We start from the raw sequence: 17,787 nt of genomic DNA, 5'->3' as shown, positions 1-17,787 counted from the left end.
TAACGGGTTTCCGAGTGGGTTTTAAGGGTGCATGGCCCAACCGGCCCAACTGTTTACTGTTTACTCGAGAGCGGTTGGTCTCGAGTCGGGTTCGTTGGTCTCGGTTCACTACTATAATCGTATATATATATATATATATATATATATATATATATATATATATATATATATATATATATATATATATGTGTGTGTGTGTGTGTGTGTGTGTGTGTGTGTGTATTACGTACACATAGCTTAACACAAGGATCACATAGCACACCAACAAAATTCACAAATTTCCATTTAATAAAATATACACATAATGCCGATACAAGATAGTTGCTCGGGAAAACCCAGAGTGTCACACTTGTCATTCCCAAATTATTTCTCACACTTCTCACAAAAGTCCCACTTTTTACAGGATCCTCTACCTAAGAAAACATATGAACAAGCTAATTTAATGTTTTTTATGTACATAACATACATATATATATATATATATATCTCTATACTATATAATAAAAGAAACCATTTTGAAGACACTTGTCATCATATTAGGCCATGTCTTATGGATAATTATTATTTTAATTTAATTTCTTCTAATTAAATATAGACAACCCTCATAGTAAATATTATGTAGTTTAATTATTACTTTTATATTTATCTATTTACTTCAAATTCAAACTTAGTTATCTAATTTGATATTAGAGTAAATTATGATTTTGGCCCCTATGTTATATCACGTTTACCCTTTTAGAAGAATGTTTTAACATCTGAGCCCTCAACATCTTTTTTTCTAACCCTTTTGGACCCCAACATTTTTTTTTCTAACCATTTTGGCCCCTAAAAGTAAATAGATGGAGTTAGTATTAGGGGCCAAAATGGTTAGAAAAAAAGACGTTGGGGGCTCAGATGTTAAAAGATTCATTTTTAGGCTAAAAGGGTAAAAGTAATACAACCACAGGGGTCAAAATCGTAATTTAGTCTTGATATTAACTATATATTTGAACGTTTTGTTTAGTTTGGTATCAAATAGATTTTACGAAAGTTAAAATAAAATTAACTAATATTATTTATCATTTCTACATTTACAAGTTTTAAATAAAGGGTTAAATTTATTGAGACTTCGTTACATTGACAAGTTTTAAATAAAGGGTTAAACTTATTGAGACTTCGTTAACAAATTTTACTACAATAGAATAATCTATTTATATCAATCTAAAACTATGCTATATAATAAAAGAAATCAACAGGAGGACAAATGTCATTCATTGAAGCCATCTTTTTTTATAGATAATTAATATCAATTAAAAGATAATTTTAAAATTAAATTTAATATAAATTTAAACAATTTGTGTAGGAGATAATCTAATATTTTAAAATAGTTATCAGATTTCAAATTATTTATCCTGAAATTAACAAAAGATGTACACTAAATATAAATATAAATTAATATAATGTAAATGATTTATTTATTTATTAAACTAAAGTAGTTAAGGGTAGAATCTATTATTTTTATATTATTTATATTAATAATATAAATTAATATTTTTATATTATTTGGTATACAAAATTACATTTATTCAATCTGTGTAATACACGGAGTTCTAACCTAGTATATATATATATATATGTAAGAAATAGAATTAAGAAAAATATGAACTATAATATATATTTTGATATATATTATAGGTAAACCTTAACTCATGAAATGGACCAATGAGGCATTTGGGTCCCAGTTGGCCTTCAAAACTGAAACACATAGAAGTTGTCTAACTTGAATAAATTCATGCATGCTTCTCTCCTCTTTCCTTTCATCAATATTATTATTGTCAAACAAGACATGTTATCTCCCATTGATACTGGGCTCTTTTAGTACAAACACTACATGACACCATGTGCGTGTCACGTGTCATTTTCTAAGATTAATAAAGAAATTTGTTTTTTCATGGATCCCATCATTTCTAAAACATTGTTATCTATAGAGTTAAGTGATTTTATTAGTTTAGTCTAAAGGTTTCATTTTTTAATCTGTAAGTCTAAAAAGGTTTTATCGTTGCCATTTTAGTCAACTGGGTTAACTTCATTCATTTTTTCTGTTAACGAGAAGGGCAATTCGGTCATTTTATATGGCCAAATTGCCATTCTAGTTAACAGAATTACATATAAAATGACCAAATTGCCCTTCTCGTTGATAGAAAAATAGATGAAGTTAACCAAGTGGATTAAAATGGTAACGGTGAAACCTTTTTGGACCTACAGGCGAAAAATAAAATATTTGGACTAAACTGACAAAATAGCCCAAACCACAGGGACTAAAATGACATTTAACTGTAAGATTTATGAAGAAGTTTTTTTTCATGGCATGCCATCATTTCTTAAGCATTTAATGTTAACTTAGAGCATTTCAATCATGTTTGTTAAGTTGTTAAGTCCACCGGTCGAGTTTCGTCAAGTAGGGTTAATTACTCCTTTCCCCGATCGATGGCCAGGTCGTCCTCTAATCCATCTCCTGCACAATGAAAACACACCGTGACTCATAACAAGGAGAATGGAGTGGGGGTTGCTCCTTGTTACCACCCTCAGGCGTGAGAATAAGTATTTGCTTGGGAGCAAGATAAGTATTTAAGTAGTAATTGTGAGAGAGCAGATTAGTGTTACCTCAAATCTGGTTCGAGATGAGTATTTATAGCCGAAGAGTGAAGGAGAAGGGCCAAAGGGCCGCTTGATGGGCCTAGGGCCCAACTGACAATCTTGCAGCCTTTTGTAGATGTGACAGCTGCGGGGGTCACGAGAGTCTTGGGCGCACGCGGAGGTGTTGCCGTGTGTCCTGCTGCATCGGTTGTATCAAGGAACACCCGTCACATGGCCTGTTGGGGTTGTCAGTCTGTTCACCAGCTTTATGCATGTGGGCTGGGCAGCCACGCATTGGGTGGTTAGCTGACCGCTGCTGTCAGTGCCCGGGCATACCACTTGCTGGTTTGGTCACGCAAGTCAAAGTGACAGTTCCACTTGTATAACAATAGGATGTGGTTTTGCACCGCATTGTTGTGCGCGGTAATCTGAGCACAAACCAAACATTTCTATTGCCGCTCTGCGCGCGCCCATGCAGGACCGCAACCTGGAAATGTATTTGACAGAAAGTGAATGTTGTGAGCTACTATCATTGTTGGTAGTAATTACCGCATCCCTTGTATGTTGACGAAAACAGTCATTTTCATATACAAGGTGAGTCGTCTCATCTCTCCCCAAGAGGGAAAGCAAACCGGGTTCATGCGTGCCCGCACGAACGAAGGTGAATCCTCTCAGTAGGGGCAATGAGCCGGATGATGGTCACTCGCGCCCAAGCCTGGTGCAAGAATTGAGACCATACCCCTTCATAGCTTTTGGTTTTTCATATTATCAAAGTGTTTGAAGAATGGTTTTTTTGTGTTATTAAAGAGTTCAAGAATGAAAAAGTAACATTCCTTTAACAAAGACAAATCTTGCATACTTAAATCTATTAAAGATTTCCTCAAAGAGAGCTTCATATAGGAGATCAAATCCTTCTTTTACTCCATCTTTACACTATACATCTTAATATATTGTCTACCAATACCCAAAATATCCTCTATCTCAGTTAGATATGTTAGTTTATTAATCAACCACCTTCTTCAATCACTGACTTTGACCTTGACTTTGACTTCATTAGACCTTATTGGCTTGGATTAACACTCTCCTTAACTCATTAGCAATACCCTTCAAAAGAACCGGTTTTTGGATAAGCCCATTGATCCCAATTTGCATGCATCGTTCCCAAAGATCTTCATCGGCACTAGCCGTTGAAGCAATAATCAACGGCCAGTTTTGGCTTCTAAACTTTCTTAACCTCGACGCAACTTCAAACCCGTCTAGATCGGGCATGTGTAGATCCAATATCAAGATTTGGTAAGCGGATACAGGTGGATTGAGAGCCGTGAGACAGTCGTAACCCGAGGTTACGGTCGTAACCACACAGCCTAATTTCTCGAGCAGCTTACGGGTTACCGCACGATTTGTATCGTCTTCGTCGGCTAGAAGAACTTGAAGGCCTCTAAACATTGAGTTTGATTGCGGGTTGTGATCGGATGATTCGCTGGTTTCGGATAATCCGATCATGATTGATGGCCGAAGCTGAAACGCGAGAACGAGGGACATGCTTTGATCGAATTCTACGGGATTCGGGACTACCCATATGTTCCCTTGCATCATCTGCCCAAAAACCAACATTTATTTCAAATCAAATTAGCCAAAAACATTAACAATAAAACAGATTATTAGTAATAGTATCAAATACAATGGTTGACCCGAAACATTTCTTGACCAAAAGTTCTATTGTTCTTTATAAATGATTAAAAAAATATAAAGACTAAAATGCCATTTTCGTCTATGAGGTTTGGCCAGTTTGCGACTTCCGTCCAAAGGTTTGTTTTTCCGCATCTGAATCCAAAAGGTTTGAAATCTTGCTACTTTCATCCGGCTTTTTAACTCCATCCATTTTTTTCCGTTAAGTCAGGGGTAATTTCCGTATTTTTTGTTAACTTAAAGAGCAATTCGGTCTTTTTCACTTTATGTACAAGCATTTAACATAATGTATATAAAGTGAAAAGACCAAATTGCCCTTTAAGTTAACAAAAAAGACGAAAATACCCCTGACTTAACAGAGAAAAATGGATAAAGTAAACGTGTCGGATGAAAATGGCAAGATTTCAAACCTTTCGGATCCAGAGTTCCAGACGTGGAAAACAAACATTTGGACGAAAGTCGCAAAACTGGCCAAACCTCAGGGACGAAAATGACGAAAATGGCATTTTACTCAAAATATCATTTCGAAAAAATAACCTAACCATATAAAAGAAAAGATTTACAAGGGTTTATGCATTATGAGTGAACTTTGGGTGACTTTCGACCCATTTCCTTTTTAGCCATCTTTTTAAACCCGTTTGACCCACCATAAGTAAACGAATCGAAATTGGCACAACATAAAACTACAAATATCATGCAACAAATCTTTCTATACTAATAAACGAAAATCTTTTTTTGGACACGTGTCACTCCCTGGTGCTTTCTCACCTTATTTTTCTATTTATCCCTTATATTAAATAATAATAATAATTTTAAACAAATATATTAGATAAGAATAAATAGTTAGATAAGAATAAATATTTAGATAATGATAAACATTTGATTTTTGTCATGATCATATTAAATAATAATAATAATAATAATAATAATAATAATAATAATATAATAATAATAATAATAATAATAATAATAATAATAATAATAATAATAATAATAATAATAATAATAATAATAATGATTTTAAACCAAAAAATTAGATAAGAATATAAACGTTTATTTTTATTATGATCATATTAAAAAATAATAATTTTAAACAAAAGTTTAGTTAAGAATACATATTTAACAAAGTAAAATGTTATAATAAGTAGATAGTACATTAAAATTCATTTTTAAAAGATAAATCTTGATGACTGTTTGTATTAACATATGACATTATATTTTATTCAACACGTGCAATATACGAGTTTTTTAAAAATATATCTTTTTATTATATTATATAAAATTATATTTATGCAACCAGTGTAATACAATGGATTTAATCTAGTTTCTTAATAAAGATTCAAACACCAGTTCAAAAACTAACCTGAACCAACTTTTTGCACATACTAAAGCTCAAACTTTCCTCAGCCACCAATCGACGGTTTCTCCGATCAATTGAAGACGGTTTCCAAACCGAAAATGCATCACTTAACCCGATTTCAAACTTAACAACAACCGAACAATCATTCGAATTTGATCTCCAAGAACGCCATTGCTGATCGTTTCTACCAACGCTTCCACTCTCTCGATAAATCCTTAACGTTAAACATCCACCTCCGTTACCCCAACTCAAAAGATTACCGATCATATGCAAGATCACCTGTAACACCCGTCTTTCATCTCCCATTACGTAATTCGGTAAAAATTTATCAACGTTTATGTCAAAGTCGTAACCTTTATAAACACACAAACACTTTGCAAGACACGCAGCTTCTTTGATCATACCATGAAGCTGAAACGACCGCGTTTCCAATAGAAACTTGCCGTTATCTTTGGAATAATCGTCCACTACGTCGTTAATCAGCATCGAAAGAACACTGCTTGTCTTGACCATTGTGTCGACAAGTATACGTTGTTGACTGTTTGGTTTCTCGTCTTGTAGAATCGAAAGCAAACCCATGATTGAATGCATCGGTTTTCGTAACCCCTTACTCATAACCGTTTGAAACGAGCTTCTCGCTTGACTCGCCCTCATCGCATCCTGTTTCGCTTGTTGTAACGCTTGGTTTTGCGCCACTAGTTTATCTCTCATGAGCCGAGATTCTTCCAAAACCGCAGCGTGCGAGAGCGCAACGGCTACTTGATCCGCAACGACTTTGAGTATTTCGAGCTCCGAATTCGTCCACGATCGGAAATTTCCACCGGGTAGAACCAAAACTAATATTGCGTAACACGCTTGAATCATCTCGGGGGTCCCACCTTTAAAGTCGGCAACTCGAAGCATCGGCATACGGATTGCAGCAACGGCTCCCGGTTGACTCGACCCTCCACTGCTTAACTCGGCTAATCTCGATTTGGGTTCCAATAACTTTACGACTTCGCTTTGTTTGATTTCTTGAACATCGGAATCGTCAATCGGGATGCAAAACCGATCACCGGTTGTCGAATTGCCGCCTCTTAGCTGATGAGTGAGATTCATCACCGTTTTAGCTTCATCCGGCATCCAAATTGCGCAGTTTTGCAAATCTAAAGTCTCGGATAGCTTATCGAGAGTCGTGTAAAGAATCGTGTGGCGATCGAGAGACTTTCGTATTTCTTGTGTGAGCATACGAACGTGCCACCCGGCTTCTTTTTGTCTCTTGATCATTCCCATTTCTCTACCGAGATCCCAAAACTTCTTTTTAAGCATAAATTCTCTAACTTTAACTTTCAAAAGCAACGGAATGAGAGTGAATAACGTAATGGCGGTTGCGAATGAGACTAACGCAGTTAGGAACTTGAACACGGTGAGTGCGAGCATTAGTTGAAACGGGTGGGCATCGTATGTCCAACCGTTGAGTAAATGTGTCATTCCGCATAGTACGATAAAGAGAATGAATTGAACAAGTACCCATTTGAAAGGGACGTTTGAACAACTAACGAAGTACAGAAGCTCGATTGGAATCGAAAAGTAAGCGACTGCTATTAAGAAATCGCTCACTCGTTGTGTTTCCATTATGTTTCGGTACCCAAAGAAGCCTTCGGCCTCACAGTTACACCCTGAGAACCCGTTCTCAGATGCTGAAACACAGATCAACAACAAGGAAACCGCTGCGAAAATTGATAAGGTTTTCGACATCTGGTTCGTCAAACCGATCCTCCGATTTGAGTAATTTGATCAGATTATACAAAACCCTTAATTCCTCTTGAAGTTGACATCCTGTTCATCCAATAAATCAATTATAAAACAGAGAAAAAATGTTATAAAAAGGTTAATTAACCAGAAATGAAATTGACAAAACCCTTTGAGACATTTAATCAAACAGTTGGTGTGCTAAATTTCATCTCAGCCATTTCTGAATCACAACACTGCTTAAATTGAACCCAAATTTGTACACAAAAACAGAGAAAAAAAATGTTAAAAAAAAAGATTAATTAACCAAAAATGAAATTGATAAAACCCTTTGAGACATTTAATCAAACAGTTGGTGTGCAAAATTCCATCTCAACAAAAAAACTTCTAAATTTCAACATTGCTTACATTTCACCCAATCTCGTACACAAAATCCAATGAAAAATTTAACAAAACCAAGAAATCCAAACTCCCAAGCGAATTAAACACAAGAAACAAAAAATTACTGAAACCCCCACAAACCAATCAATCCAAATTAACCCAAAAATCAATAATGCAGGTGTAAAGTAAGCCGTACCGTGCAAGAACACATCCTCAGCACCACCAAAATTCGCTTCTTCAGATCAAGAATCAATCAAATTCATTCAAGAACTAACAAGTTTAACAAAAACCCATATCAAAAACAGCCTTTGAATGGTCCGATTAATGGAAAAATAATGAAAAAGATTGGATTTTTGAGTTGAAGTGTGTGGGATACTAGATGCATGAACCCACCTCAGCTTTTTCCCCTTAATATACACCCACTACCAGTTTTGAAACTGAAGTTTTGTAGGGGGGAAGAGACGAGTTTTTCGTTAGATTTAGCGCCGTTGTTTTGTGTTAGAGAGAGAGAGAGAGAGATTGGAATGGAATAGAAAAGGAGATCAAGAAAAGGAAAAGAAAGAGTTTTTAATTCATTTGGTTGTGATTTTGATGAAACAAAGAGAGATGTACCTTATATAATAATAATAAGTTTATAAGTATTTAATTTGGTTGGGTTGGCGATAGCGTAATCGAGCTAAAATTCATCGTTTTCACACTTTCTACCGTTTCTTTAAATCATGACTCTCTCTCTCTCTCTCTATATATATATATATGAAACGCCATTATATATAACGCCAAAGTTTACATCCGGATAAATGTTAACTACATTTTTTGTTATAAAAATAACATCTCGCCAAAACTACACGCCAAAAAAATTCTATAAATAGAAACGCCTCACCATCTTCCGTTTATCACACAAAAAAAACACACAGTGGTTGCTAAAAAATTTACAACTCAATGTAAAACGCCAAAAAATACGACATCAAACATCTTTTCGTTGATCCTCAGTAATGTTCTGTATGAAGTTTCATTTAATGATTTGTTACAAGAGTGTAGAAAGATTTTGCTGCATGAGATGGACAAAATTGAAAAAAGAGAGACTGATGACACCCATATGTCATACTGTCATCTTTGTTCCTGAAGAAGGTTTGGATTATAAAAAGAGACCTATATCAGTGTAAATGCTACTTTGGCCTCAATGAATATAATGAAGACCACAGGCAGATAGTATCCACCCACAGGAAGTCGCTCTATGTCTCCAACATCCACAAAGACACTTCAACACATCAACAAAGAAAATAAACAACGCCAAACCCAAAACGTCATTTATTTGTCACATTTCTTGTAGTTTCAAAAGAAAAAAGAGACTGATGACACTTAAGATTTAAAATCATAAATTGCTTCTACGTTGTTTTTTTTCTTTATCTATTGTTTGTTTTGTAATGTCAGTTAATAAACAACAAAATAATATTAATGCTATAATGAAAAATATAATAAAACGCCAAAATTAGCAAATACGTATAAAACGCCATAATGCCATAAAAAACCCTCAAAAACTACCAAACTATAATAAAATTAATTTGAACAACTAATATTATAAAAAAACGTGAAACAATGTACAAAGAATATAAAATAAAAGAAGTCCAATAGTTATCTAACCGCCATTAGAAAACAAAACGCCATAATTACAGACGTCAAAAGATTTGACGTGTTACACCATTAAAACAGTTGAGTCTGAAAACAAAACACGGTAAACTTCAAAAAACAGTAAAATGAAACGACGGAAAACATAATTACTAACATTTATTATATTAAATTTATTTATCTTTTTCAAAACGCCATAATTACCTAACATACGCGGGGAAAAAAGTCAATATAAAAGAAGACCATCAGAACCCAAGCTCAAACACGCCAAAAAGACTAAAACGACACATATTCTCCAAAACGCCAAAAAAATTTAAAAATGACTAAGGTTATTGCATGGAGGTTTGAAAGGAAAGAAAAACGATTAATCATAAAGTTATCTGACACGAGAAGGGTAAAGGTAAGAACAATAAAAGCCATGATGGGAATGAATGAAAATGTTCAGAAGGATATCCTAGCCCTTGGGGTTCCAAGAGACAATGATTGTGAATGAACAAGAACTATAATAAAAAGACTGGAGAGAAAGTTTCCAGCAGAAGATGATGAAGATGATGATGATATTGACGATACTCATATACCAAAACTTAGCAGTTGGGTATTGCATGAGAAAGAAGGAACACTTGAAGTGACTTATAAAAACGAGATGCAATATTCAAGACCAATGGAAGAAATGTTGAAGACAGGGTTGTTATTTATTATTGAACAACTCTGTGATTTAACACCTTCAAACGATCCAAAATCCAAAGATGCAGTGATATTCAAGAATAGGCTGCAGCAAAGAAGAGACGAGTTAATGGCATTATGCGCAAAAATGAAATTTGATGATGAAGAATCTGAAGAAAGTGATGAACAAAGTGATGAGTACATCTCTGATGTAATCCCACCTACGGAAGACTATTAGTTTATTTTGATTTTCGTGTTATTGTAGTTTTATAAAATATTAATCTATGGTAATGAATTATTAACAAAAAGATACAAAACGCCAAAAATGACATTGAAAAAGCCATAATGCCAAAAGATTAACTATGTGACACAAAAAGAATTAATTCAACGAGAAGAAATCTGAGAAAAAACAGTAAAACGCCAAATAATTAATAAATCTACATAACGCCAAAATTATCTTGCATGCAAAAAATAAAGAAACATGTCAAACGCGAAAATCGTGAAAGGAGAAAAATACTAAACAGACAAAAAAACCCCTCGGACTCTGATCATGCCCCACGCCACGTGTTCAGCCAGGATGCGTTCTCACCGTTCTCACACTTTTTGCCGTTTTCTCCTGATCCCGTTTCTATATATATATATATATATAGGATAATGCTAGATAAAAAACCCTAAAATTCTTAGAAAACTTTGGAAACCCAAATGGGAAGCCATTTTTACCCAACCTCCCGACATTTTTTTTTTTGAAAAAAATTACACATGTAATATACATGTTTTAGAGTGTTTTGGGCCAAAAAAAACAAAAAAGCGCCGAAGGGATTTTTTTAAAAAAAATAAACAAATTTCAGCTCCTAACACGTGTTAAGCAAAAAAATCAGAATTTCGCTGAAAATTGCTGAAACTTGTTTTTTTTTTTTAAAAAAATATTCCTTCGGCGCTTTTTTGATTTTTTTGGCCCAAAAGTCTTAAAAACATGTATATTACATGTGTTATTTTTTTCAAAAAAAAAAATGTCGGGAGCTTGGGTTTTCTCGGGTTTTTTATATATATAGGGTTTTCTACCTAGCCCTACCCTATATATATATATATATATATATATATATATATATATATATATATATATATATATATATATATATATATATATATATATTAATTTGTTTGGGTTTGTTTAGACTCGCGAACCTAAACGAACTATATATGTAAAGCTTGAGCCAGATAACTAAACTAGTCATAATTAAGGTTTGAGCTCGGGCTCGTTCGAACTTTTTATTGATCCGATCCCAAGTAGCTCTCGAGCCGCTCCGCTTCCTTTACACCCTGCAGAAAGGCATATTAAAAATATTATATGTATTTTTTTTTGATATTTTTATATGCTATTTATATAATTTATTAAAATGTTGACACTTTAACCCCTACCACATATTATTAATTTTAATACATTTAAAAATAAATTAGTATATATGAAATAAAATAATTCGAGCCGGCTCGGTTCATTGAGTTGATTTCGAGTCAAGCTCTTTTAGCGAGTCACGAACCATTAAGTTTGAATACCCCTAGCTATGGTTTAAAGGATGACAAATTGAATTGGCTGGATTGGGTGAGATGATTAGACTGGCTGGTTTTATTGGTAATGGCAGTTTAACATTATGGTTTGATGGTTTGATTGGTTTCTTTTATTAAAGTTTTGAAATGATGAACGTGGTTCAGGACCGACCCTCTGAGCATGGGCCAGGTGAGCGATAGCTCAGTGCCCAAAATCTAAGGGCTAAAAAATCTCTATATATACTTTTAACTGTGCCAATCTGTTTTATTATTTGAAGTTACAATCATTTTAAAAGGTCGAAATTTAATCCCAAACTAAATAAGTAATGGTAAAATGGTTTACTTAGTTTTAAAAGGCGCAAATTACAAACAATTAAACCCAAATTAAATATAACGTACCAATTGATTTAGGGAATAATGGATTTTAATAATCCTAACTTTCCCCCATTGGCCGGCAACGGACCTAACTTCAAAAATAACAGGTGCTGGTCCCAACTTTTCGTATATTGTAAACCAATGGACTTTTACTAATAAAAACCTTAATTTCTTTTTGTCTCATTATCCTTTTCGAAAACTTTTTCGTATAATGTAAACCAATGGACCTTTACTAAACCGAAACCGAAAAGGATAAGGAGACAAAAGGAAATTAAGGTTTTTTTTTAGTAAAAGTCCATTGGTTTACAATATACGAAAAGTTGGGACCACCATCGGTTATTTTTGAAGTTGGGTCCGTTGCCGGCCAATGGGTGAAAGTCTGGATTATTAAAATCCATTATTCCTTGATTTAGGGGGTAGAGCCTATTTTTCTAATCTCGGTGAGGGTCCTAATTACAACCATTTTCGGAGACGACCTAACGTGGTTCCTAATTATGGTATATATACATAACTACATATTTCAATATAAAAAAAGTGTAAAAACAGTAAAAGTTAAACGGTTAGTTTGGTTTAAACAGTCATTTCCAAGTTCAAACTAAATCGAATTGTTAAGCGACAAACCATCAAAACCAAACCACTGGGTCTCAAAGCAGCCTGTGCCTGCTTAGGATTTAATGGTTTGATATTTTTAACGGTTTAATTACAAACTAGAATTAAAGATTGGACTGTTAGGAAATAGAAATTAAAGAGTTGTGTTAGTTGTTAAACTCAATTTGTTACGTGCCAACCACCTCTTGCTTTAAAGGTTGGGTTAAATAACACGAATATAATGTGGTTTAACACATATTTTAGGCACTTGGTGATTATTATTATTATTTTTTCGGTTGGACAAATTCATAATATAACACCAGTGGGTCTTTGTATTTATTCCTACCAGCTTTTTGCGAGTAATACAATTAACCTGGCGATATTTTCTAGACATGCAGCATTTAGAAAAGTAGTATTTTAAAAATTAAAACTTTATTGACCATTCTATAATTCTAGTGGTGTGCACAAGAAGGTTCACTTCATCAGAACCAAACCAAAATTTTCCGAATATTGAACAATGTTAATCAATAGTTTTAGCGTTAAGCTTAGAATTGCTAGGCACTAGTCGGACAGCGAGGTAAATCGGGATTAACAGAGATTAATCGGATTAGAATTTTGTATGTAATTTTCAGTTTTATATGTATATACACACATTTTTTATGTATTTTTTTAAGTGGACATGTTTTAACATCTTATTCGACCTATATTTTCAAGTAGATAGGATTAACGGCCAGAATTTACAGGTTTTGCTCAAGAATCTGACCTAATTTGGTTGGAATCATTAGACTACCACCGACTTTTGGCCAATTAGGACTGGATTGACCACTGTTGACCGTCTACTAATTAATTGCCCGATTAGATAAAAAATACCCGGTGAACCTGGGACTAGCGATTAATCAGCGACTAATCGAAAGCTAGTCGGGATTTTTACAACCATGGCGTTAACCAATCGGGATTTTTACAACCATGACGTTAACCAATCGGTCACGATGAATTTGAGAGGAACTAAAATTTCACGAACTGCCTTTGTTTTGTATCTTTTTCTTGTGAGATAAAGTTTGGGAATTGTTAAAAGTTTCGTGAAGGCTTCAAACCATTTATACAATTTCTAAACATTAAAGAACATAATCACCAAGTTTCATTAGTCCTTCAGAAAAATATGTGCGGAACTTACTAAGGGCCAGAAGATGGTCAAACCCTCCTACTTTTAGACATAGACTCATGATCATCATTATACTCATTAGGAATACCAGAGTTAACGTAGGGTCTAAAGAGAGTAAGATGTAGACATCCTTACCTCTACCTCATAGGAATAGAGAAACTACCGACTCGATAATAGTTTTGGATTAAGCTTTAGACATAAGACACATAACACTTGTTTTTAGACACAGAAGTGCAAGTTTAACCTATTATGTTTGGTTTACTTCACCTCCCTTATTTGATGTTTAAATTCTTTGATCAAACAAGATAAATACAATGAAATGTTAATTAATAATATTCCTTTAAACACACTTATATAAATACCTAAAATGGGAGTTTCGGGGGGGGGGGGGGGGGGGGGGGAGATCCACTTGGGCTGCATGAACACAATTGGGACACACTTTTGATCCTATCATTAGGCTTGTACTCAATTCTCTTTTTACTTTCTTTTTTCAATTATCACTTTAACAAATCTTCAACTTTTCTAGGCAACCAATACTTTTTCCTAAATAATAATAATAGTCTAAGACCATCTCCAATAGGGTATTTTTACCCATTTTTTGAGACTGATGTGGTAATGAATTTGTTTTTAGTTATTGGGGGGCTCGTTTTTAGCTTCCATTTTTTTGGTTCATTTTTGTAGACAAACTACAAAAAATGAATAAAAAGGTGGGGTATGTTGTTAGTTGGTGGGTCCGGGTGGTAGGGTGGGTATAGTATTAAAAAAAATTATTTAAAAATGGTGATGATGTGGCATTATGTTTAGGTATTTTTAAGATTTTGTTATTGGGTGAATTTTGAGTGTTTTTTAAGAATGGATGTTTTTATGATGTGGCGCTGACTAGACATGTTTTTAGGTGTTTTTTATGTTTCTTATTGGAGATGCTCTAATGCTTTTAGGTTTTTATTTAAGCGATGAGTATAAAATCTATTCCTAAAATTCACTTAATGTATATTTGTGAGACGTGAACCCTTACAATTTTAATAGGGATACACAATAAACTACTAGTGCCACTAGACCAAGATTTTCTTCCCATGTATTTTAGTTAAAATTCACGAACCATTTTTTTTCGAGAAAAATACATCAGCTCTCATAAGAATACGCTTAAAACTAGGGCTGTTCACGAGCCGAACCGAACCGATCAGACCTTTGCTCGTGCTCGGTTCGTTTACAAATCGATCCGAACCGAACCGAGCGTTTTTTCAACCGAGCCAAAGTCGAGCGAGCGTCTTTCGATCCGAGCATTTTTCGAACGAACGTCGAACAAGTATCGAGCGTCGTGGAATAAACAAGTAAAGTGATGATGGGAGTGCTAGTTATTAGAATAAAGTGCAATTTTCGTCCCTGATGTTTCGTCCAATAGAACACAAGTAAAATTTTAAAAAATAACAAGGAATACAAAAACACTCAACTAGTTCTATCGAGATTAACTAAGCGGGAAGATAAATCGTCGACCGATTGAAAAAATACCCTTGTTCTATCGGAAGTTTGAAATTGAATGAATTGATTGAAGCAAAACCCTGACGAGTTGGCGTCTTAGCGAGTGGCGATGGAGAAATCGAATAACGATGCCAATGGGGGCTTTTGATTATGGTCTTGCACTTCTGAATCAAATAGCGGGTTGAGACTTGAGTATTGATCGACGACGCTTCACATTTTAGCATTTGAAATTTTGACCCAATTACTCAAATGGACATTTAAGTATTGGATAATGGACAATTAGTATTGAATTTCAATTCTAATTACTTAAATAAGCTCTATTTGGATCTTGGACCAAACATTGTTAATGTTGGTCTCTAGTCGTTTCATTAAAATGATACACACACAAACACAAATATATATGTATATATATATATATATATATTAAAAAATAAATCGAGCCAACCGATCCGAACCGAACTGAGCGGACCTTTGCTCGTGCTCGGTTCGTATACAAACCGAACCGATCCGAACCGAGCATTTTTTTAATCGAGCTGAATCGAACGAGCAAATTCCGAGCATTTTCCGAGCGAGTATCGAACGAGCGTCGAGCGCCGAGCAATTTGAACAGCCCTACTTAAAACTATGTAACCCGGATATGGTCGTGTATATGAATACGTCAAGTGGATTAATTAGCATGTCAAAACAGGTGGAGTCTAATCCGGTTGACAAGTAGAACTTATAAATCAAATAGTTTTTTTATTTAGTTTTAAACGGGTTGATTGGCCGGACCATATATTTATAACTTATCAAATAGGTTAAATTATTGAGATATTGGATTTAAATGACCTCAAATTCACCAATTAGATGATAACACTCCCAACTAGGCATGTAAACGAACCGAACGTTCATGAACAGTTCATGAACTTGTTCGGCGGGATGTTCGTTTATGTTCGTTTGTTTAATAAACGAACGAACACAAACGGAAAATTTTGTTCGTTTAATTAAATGAACGAACATGAACATACCTTGTGTTCGTTCATTTATGTTCATGAGCGTTCGTTTATGTTCGTTCATTTATGTTCGTGAACGTTTGTTTATGCTCATTTAAATTTTAGTAAATACATAAATAGTTATATTTATATAAATATTAGGTTTTTTTACTTATATAAATGTAACTAATTAGTAATTGAATTTTCTAGTAATAAAAAATAAAGTTTTAAAAATTTTCTTAGATCATAACTAGTGACTTACTTAATATTTATATAAAAAAAACTACTTAATTTTGGTATCTATGAACCCTAATTTAGATGTGTTTTCGGATGAACTCTAATATATATTAGACTTTTTTGTTTGTGTTCACTAATGTTAAATTGTATTTGTTTATATTTGTTCAACTACGTTCATTTATGTTCGTTTATGTTTGTTCAAATATGTTCAGTTAATTTTTTTGTTTGTGTTCGCTTATGTTCGTGAACTGTTAATTTAGCCTTTAAATAAACGAACATAAACGAACACGAACATGCCCGGTTTCTTAATGAACAAACACGAACAAGAAAATGTGTTCGGTTATATGTTCGTGTTCGGTTAAAGTTAAATAAACGAACACGATCATGCCTATGTTCGTGTTCGTTCGGTTCGTTTACAGGCCTACTCCCAACTTTCAATTTGTATCACACCACTCCCAACTTTTAATTTATTGCCCTATAGCACTCCCAAACTAACCTAACACTAACCCAGTTTGTTGACATCAACTGCCACATTACAAAACTTGTGCCATGTCATCAAAAAAAAAAGCTAAGTCAGATGCCATGTTAGCTACTAAGTCAGACGCCACGTCAGCTGCCATGTCACCACACAAGTGGCACATCTACAAAAAAAAAAAAAAACTAATTGGGTTAGGGTTCAGTTAATTGGGAATGCTATCGGCCAATAAGTTAAAAGTTGGGAATGGTGTGATACAAATCGAAAGTTGGAAGTGCTACCGACTAATTGGTGAAAGTTGAGATTATTTAAATCCAAAATCCTTAAATTATTTACAGTATAAACCTCTCAACTGACGATCTTATAATTTAGGGGGTGTTTGGCTTAGCTTTTCCAATCTCCTTATAACTTTTTGGAAAAGTTAATAAGTCACGATGGAGTGACTTATTGACTTCCCCCCCCCCCCCTATACACTTCCAATCCCAAATATCATTTAACTTTTCAAAAAGTCATCCCCTCACATACACTTCCAACCCGAAACATCATTTAACTTTTTAAAAGGTCAATAAATTATAAGTTGGCTAAAATAAGCAATCTCAAACACCCCCTTATTTTCATGTTAGGTTTTCTTTTTCTATTTACATTATTGTACTGCTAGGATGGCATATTTAACCCTTAATCTCAATGACAATAATTTCAATCAACCATTTACATCATGTCAACATTGGTGTACTCCATTTAGGTTTATTTTTCTTTCTTGAAACATATATAGTTGTATTATTCTGGGATCCCATTGTTTTGTTGTAGTTTATGTTGTGTGCATAAAATTCATATTTAAAGTCATGATATCCAATGAAATCCAAGTCTTGAATTTAATGATTGTTTCTTT

At 34.0% G+C, this 17,787-nt stretch overlaps 1 protein-coding gene across 2 annotated transcripts; it reads right to left on the bottom strand.

Moving 5' to 3' along the window:
* Positions 1–3,430: 3,430 nt before the first annotated feature.
* On the bottom strand, positions 3,431–8,361 carry LOC110900304 (ethylene receptor 2). Of its 2 annotated transcripts, XM_022147203.2 has the most exons (4): positions 8,171–8,361; positions 7,974–8,047; positions 5,669–7,483; positions 3,431–4,212 (listed from the first exon to the last, which is right to left on the bottom strand). In XM_022147203.2, the coding sequence occupies exons 3-4, from the start codon at positions 7,400–7,402 to the stop codon at positions 3,670–3,672; spliced, it is 2,277 nt and encodes a 758-aa protein (XP_022002895.1). In that variant the 5' UTR covers positions 7,403–7,483; positions 7,974–8,047; positions 8,171–8,361; the 3' UTR covers positions 3,431–3,669. The 2 variants fall into 2 exon arrangements, with proteins under 2 accessions (XP_022002895.1, XP_022002894.1); XM_022147202.2 differs by having other exon boundaries at positions 7,974–8,361.
* Between the last annotated feature and the right edge of the window lie 9,426 nt (positions 8,362–17,787).

Source organism: Helianthus annuus, chromosome 13, assembly GCF_002127325.2.
Source record: "Helianthus annuus cultivar XRQ/B chromosome 13, HanXRQr2.0-SUNRISE, whole genome shotgun sequence".
NCBI classification, from domain to species: domain Eukaryota; kingdom Viridiplantae; phylum Streptophyta; class Magnoliopsida; order Asterales; family Asteraceae; genus Helianthus; species Helianthus annuus.
This window is presented reverse-complemented; position numbering and strand designations above follow the sequence as displayed.

Bases quoted from the DNA above. Each gene is read 5' to 3' on its own strand.
- LOC110900304 (XM_022147202.2), bottom strand. From the start codon at position 7,402: ATGTCGAAAACCTTATCAATTTTCGCAGCGGTTTCCTTGTTGTTGATC. The intron at 4,213-5,668 runs GTTAGTTTTTGA...GTTTTTGGGCAG, and splicing joins TGTGCAAAAAGTTGGTTCAG to ATGATGCAAGGGAACATATG.